This window comes from Cyprinodon variegatus, unplaced genomic scaffold (genome assembly GCF_000732505.1).
Source record: "Cyprinodon variegatus isolate N-32 unplaced genomic scaffold, C_variegatus-1.0 Scaffold658, whole genome shotgun sequence".
Lineage (NCBI taxonomy): Eukaryota > Metazoa > Chordata > Actinopteri > Cyprinodontiformes > Cyprinodontidae > Cyprinodon > Cyprinodon variegatus.
Genome location: NW_015151111.1, coordinates 1 through 6,336, shown reverse-complemented (window position 1 = coordinate 6,336; position 6,336 = coordinate 1). Strand labels below are relative to the sequence as shown.

General features: G+C 35.1%; 1 protein-coding gene across 3 annotated transcripts in view; it reads left to right on the top strand.

Moving 5' to 3' along the window:
* LOC107096915 (alpha-(1,3)-fucosyltransferase 9-like) overlaps positions 1 to 5,918 on the top strand; it is a 34,643-nt gene extending 28,725 nt beyond the window's left edge. For all 3 annotated transcript variants that reach the window (XM_015393808.1, XM_015393810.1, XM_015393809.1), the window contains 2 exons: positions 3,102 to 3,276; positions 3,437 to 5,918. In XM_015393808.1, the coding sequence (XP_015249294.1) occupies positions 3,264 to 3,276; positions 3,437 to 4,524 (1,101 nt within the window). In that variant the 5' untranslated portion in view covers positions 3,102 to 3,263 and the 3' untranslated portion in view covers positions 4,525 to 5,918. The remainder of the gene's footprint in view (positions 1 to 3,101; positions 3,277 to 3,436) is intronic.
* The last annotated feature ends 418 nt before the right edge of the window (positions 5,919 to 6,336 follow it).

Here is a 6,336-nt window from a genome sequence, read left to right as displayed (position 1 = left end):
GCTTACATCAGAACACAACAGGACATTCAGCCAGATTTTTGAAGACGTTTAAACACCTTTTGGGAAATCTTTGTCCATTGTGTTGGATCACATCAATTCTGTTAGCCTACGGTGCAAGCCAAAAGAAAAGAGAAAGACTCTTGGATAGGTGTTAAAATGTCTTCAAAAAACTGTACGAAATTGGTTGCCTTCTAATTTAATTCTGTTTTGTGATGTTTAACCTACATTACAGGGCATGATCCATTCTCGTTCTCCATTTCTCATGGACGCATTTTAGCCAATATAAAAGAATTTTTGAAAGACAAACACAAAAGGAGTAACTCCAGCAACCATTTTGGTAATTTCCTCCCTATTTATCTGACCTGGTAAAGAGGAAAAACAATTGGAATTTGTTAAATTAGTGGTATTATAGATTTATTGCTGTTGCATTACAAGGATAAAATCTATGATACTTTTATCTACTTTTAGTTATATTTTATTAAATAGAATAAACAAAACTGATAAGTACATAAAGTAAAGCTTTTGGTCAATATTAGATGCATTAAGTTATTTTAAATTTTAAAAATCTTATCATCAGGTCTATGATAATTTTGTTTGCGCTGTTTCAGTATGTTTGACAAATATTTCTCACAGGGAGTTTTCTATCAGGATCGATCCACCTCTTTTCTCCCTGGTGTGGTCTGTCATTTCAACATGAGCAGGGGACTTGACCAAACGTCAATATGTGATGAGTGAGACTGTATTTGTCATACAGATGTTCATAAATGTATTACTTATACAGTTTCAGTTTTATTCTATGTGACATCCTTAACATTAGGAACTTTAAAACAGCTAGATTATAAATAATATAATAATATAATTGCAGATAGACAAACTGAGAATAAGCTTTCTTTAGTGTTGTCTGCCACTGAGAGTGATAAAGTAGGTGAGAGAATCCTCTACAACAGACCTGTATTTATTTTTTTCTGTAAAACGTAGTAACATTTTATTGTTAGCATTTGGGCATTTTAGAGAATTGCAGATACAGACAGACGGACAGAAGAAAGGGCAGGAGGATGGACAGACAAATATATGTGTAAAATGAAAGCGGTATAGATGTACACCATTATATTTAAATTTAATAGGTTTTTCAGAAAATATTGTGTTGTCATTCAGAAATTATTAATATCTAACACAGGAAATATTTTGGCCAGTTCCTGATTACTTTGGTAGGGAGTGAACCATCTTAAGTGTGTTTTTATGTTACATTAATATGCTGCAAAGAAAAAAAATCCACCTCTCGATCATTGTGTCTTGAAGTTTAAAGCTAAAATATATTTGTTATTTTGGCAACTGCAACAATTAAAATTAATTAATTTTGTTCAGCAGTTCAGTACAACCAGTCAAGCAATGCTTCCTTGCTCTTTGTTTACAAAAAAGGGGAGGTTTCACAAAAATACAAGAAAGGAACAAATTGATCCTGCTCAAGGGATGTTGTAAAATTTGTTATTATTGCCCAGCCGTGTAAGTAGACATAGTCTATTTGACACAGTTCTAATTTTCAAGAGAGACCTGTTATAACTATGAGGTTGTCTACATGATGGTTCAACTCAGAATTAATGTAAGTGGCATTTTTTTTTAAATTGAGGACAAAAATTGGAAGGAAAACAGCTAAAATAGCCATTTCTTGTGAATGCATTTATTATTTAACCTTTCTTGCAGGCTGTATTCTGACGCTACTTGTGTGTTTACAAATACATGGAAATCCATCTTGTTCCGCTACCTAAGTACTGTATTATTGAGTACGTCGGGATATTCAGCTGTGAAGAAAGCAAGAAGTGCTACAGATACAGACATACTAAGGAGAAGATTAACTGCTCGGACTGAACGCACCTTTAATATTTGATGCCTTTGAGCCTTTATCATCACTATTCCCATCAATAGGTGGTGAACTCAGGGTTAGGGATTTGTTCTTTGCAAGCACATGCTTTATGATTGTGGTCCAGATGGACTCAGCATAGGCTACATATTGCACTGCCTTTAACCCTTTAGTCATACGCTTAAATTGTGAAGCCTTTACTAGGTCTGGTCAACATTTTCTTAGAATTGTTTGAAAAAATGCTATTTGGTAAAAGATTGTCCAATGCTATCCTATTTTTCTACTGAGATAAACTTACTGAAATGATGCTCCACACATAAAGACTGCAATTTCTGTGAGGGACATGGGATAAGTTTAGCAGATAACTGATCATCTTAGTTCAAGAACACTCATTCTGCCCACATGACAAATAAAGTCAGGAGTTATAACAGAAATGCAAATCTTTTGGAAATTAAGCTTGTGTGAGCGATGCAAACATTAACTGTTAAACAGAGCGTGAACAAGGAGAAATAGGCTTGTGCACGCTCTCACACATGTTTAACAGGTGTTCCCTCTCAGGAGCGGGTACAGGGTTGTGTATGTGCTTTTTTTTAAGTGGATAGGGTGGGTTTTTTTCACAAATGCGTGAAAATTCTCCAATATATGATAATGATAGTATACATTTTAAGAGGTATACATTTATGACTCATTGTATAATTTAAGTACTGTTTATTGCTAATTTTTTATGTTTTTTTGCATGTTTTGTATACCTATGTATTTATTTAATTTTTTTTTATTTCTGTGTTTATTTTTTGTGTCAGAGTTGGTCCTCCTTATAAGAGCACTGAGAATTTTTGTGAATGTGGATGTTATCCACAAATGATGGATGTTAGAAGGCACATGGTCCTCACCAAGCCTTAAATTATGTAATTAAAAAGTTATAACATATTACACTTGTGTTTAAATTTGACATAAAAAGAAACATCTATTTNAGCACTGAGAATTTTTGTGAATGTGGATGTTATCCACAAATGATGGATGTTAGAAGGCACATGGTCCTCACCAAGCCTTAAATTATGTAATTAAAAAGTTATAACATATTACACTTGTGTTTAAATTTGACATAAAAAGAAACATCTATTTAGAACCTTGGAGATTTGAGGGCTCAAATGCCTTATAAGAAAATAAATATCCTGATGAGTGTTTATAAAATTCAGATTCTTCATCCATAAAGAAATTAAATGATCTTTCTTGTCTTTTTTAGTGCTCTTACGTGACAGTGGTATCCTCCAGTGGACCAGCAATTTTATGATCAACTAAACCTCAGTAGATCATCAAGGATTCAAAATGGCTTTATAATAAAAAAGCCTCCTTGTGTGCAAACCACCAGACTTATTCCTAGCACGACATTTGCATTGATATCAGCATGCAGCCAACAGGTGTGTATCTCATAGTGATTGAGACATCTGCACAATTAAGGCAGCTTGTTTCCATTTGGCAAATTAAATATTATTTAATACAGTTTGTAGATAAAGCTGACTAATAAATTCTTATTTTTCTATTTTTATTTATAATTTTTTTTTTGTGTGTCTTTTTCAGGAGAGACCAAGCCTTTTGGAACTTTACAGAAAATCCTCAGACCGCTCCTCTTTAGTATTTTTATTTTTGGATGTTTTCTCTCTGCCTTTTTGATGTACTATGTACCCTCCACTAGCTTGTTAGGTCCACCTTTAAAGCCACCGAATTATGCAAAACACCACCAACATGTCTTAACAGAGAAGAAAAAAGAAAACTTGACTATCATTCTTGTTTGGCTCCTGCCTTTTGGTCAAAACTATGACATGAATATCTGTGGCTCCACCTTCAACATTGAGGGTTGTTTCATTACAGCAGACAAAAGGTTCTACAATAAATCGGATGCTGTCTTTTTTCATCACAGAGATATTGCTTGGGACCTATCCAACTTGCCAAAATTACAGCGACCCCCGTTGCAGAGATGGATTTGGATGAACATGGAGTCCCCGTCAAACTCACCCCAGATGCCTGGGATTAACAACTTGTTCAACCTAACTGTGAATTACCGCCAGGATTCTGACATCCAAGTGCCATATGGATCTATTGTAGAAGCAGAGACTGTGGAGGACTTTGTACCACCAAGCAAAGACAAATTAGTCTGCTGGATTGTGAGCAACTGGAACCCAAGTTATACCCGGGTTAAATATTACAAAGAATTGCAAACACATATTACGGTAAATACATATGGAAATGCCTTTGGGAAATACATTGCTGACAAAGATTACAACCCTACTATATCTAGCTGTAAATTCTATTTGTCCTTTGAGAACTCAGTCCACAAGGACTACATCACTGAAAAACTGTACAACCCCCTGTCTTTGGGCACAGTGCCAGTGGTTCTCGGCACAAGCAGACAGAACTATGAGAACTTTGTTCCAGGAGATGCCTTTATCCATGTGGATGATTTCAAATCACCCAAAGAACTGGCCGAGTACCTGCTTCTTCTGGACAAGAACCAAGAATTGTACCACAAATACTTTACTTGGAGACGATACTTTAATGTCAAAAGATGCTATTTCTGGGCCGAGCACACATGCAAGGCTTGTGAATACATAAGAACACATAAAGAATACAAGGCAATCAATAACCTTAACAAATGGTACTGGGGCTGATGGTATTCAGATGGACAATGAAATACTCTCTATTCAGATAAAGGAACTAATACCACCTTGTCCTACCTCATCCCAATCTGTCCTACCTCGTTCCTGACCTACCTTCCTTCCTTCCTTCCTTCCTTCCTTCCTTCCTTCCTTCCTTCCTTCCTTCCTTCCTTCCTTCCTTCCTAACTACATTGTAAAGCCATGAAAATCCATAAATGATTGAAAAATAGGAGAAAAAAATATTATGATATTGAGAGAAAAAATTGTATGAGAATACAAGAAAATATTTACATCCTATTTGAAGAGATAGAAAAGGAGGAGCATTGGGAGAGAACTATTCAAAGTCCTGTGTGCCTTTTTATGTGGGTCTTCGTGCAAAAATGAACAGTAAGATAATCAAACATTTATTCTATATATTCCATTGGTGTAAAAAAAAAAAGAATATGCTCTTATGAGCTGGAAGAAATAAATTACAACAGACAAAAGCATTGTTTACGCTTTGCAAATGGTGTTAAAACATATAGTTTAAGTTGGGAGGAGAAACACAGTAAAGTGAACAGAGTATTTTGAGACAGCAAAAAGCAGCTGAGCCCACCATGGACCCAAGCGTGCACAAAGACGGACTTGTGTGTCAGCACAGCCGGCGGAGAAGAAATTGTCAGAGTTAAATGTGATATTGAGCCAATGTGTGTGAGATTTTAACACTGCACACCTGTCTTAACTATTAACTATTGGAACTAATGTGATAAAGTTGGTCTCACAAAATAACAGGTCATTCTGAAACTCTATACCATTTCTAAATCTTTTTAGCGGTATGAAGTATCAGACCATTCCAGTTTAATTTCATTTCCTGCTACTGTTACTCAGTGCTTTCTGTAACGTAATTCAATATATATTAGTCAGGCTGCTATAATGGGAAATGCTCCAATGGGAAATATTAACATAAAGGGTAAACAGGGTTTTCTGAATAATCAAGTTGCAACTGCTTTAACGAAGAACATAGTGTGTTATATATATTTCCTAAGCTTTAAATATATTTTTTAACAGTGGGAAGATAATTAGTCCTCTCTATTTTAAATGTGGGTTACACTTTAAGTGTTAAAACTGAGACAATGCTTATGGAGACAGGGGAATGATGGTAAGTTTTTTATATATTTAAATGTAACTTTGGCAGTTGAATGAATGCAAACATGGAAATAAGTTTACATTATGCTACTGAACACAATGTGTGAATTAACTTAACTACATGCCTTGGCTTGTCCAACATAATTTTTATAATTAAATAACAATAATGCCTTAATTTAAGGGTTTTATGTACTGAATGTTCACGCAATGTTTGTATTTTGACATTTGTGTAGTTACTCTAGATCACTTTTAAATAATGAAGGGAATAAAGACATGGTTAAATGAGCAAACTTGATTGAGCTTTTCTTGTTTGAATATTAAATATGCACATCCAGACCTGGTGTGTGGGTGGATACTAAAATGCTGATCACTTTGCAGGGTTTTTTTTCTGGAAATTTCCAAGCTCTAGCCAAAGCTTTCCATAGTCAGTGCCTGGGACTCCTTCATTGTGCATATTCCCTGCCTCAATGATTACTGAAATTCTTTGAAAGGAATTCTCCTAAAGTTCATTAAGAATACCATCCCTGCTAGCCTTGAGGGTCTGCAGTTCAGTTATAGGGACAATGTGCCTCATGTAAGAACTGTTTGTAGGAACACATACATTCTAAAAGGAATAGTACACCCAAAACATGATTAGCCTTCATTTTCTACTCACCCCCATGCTGAACAACACTCTGGAGTACTTTTTTGATATCTCAA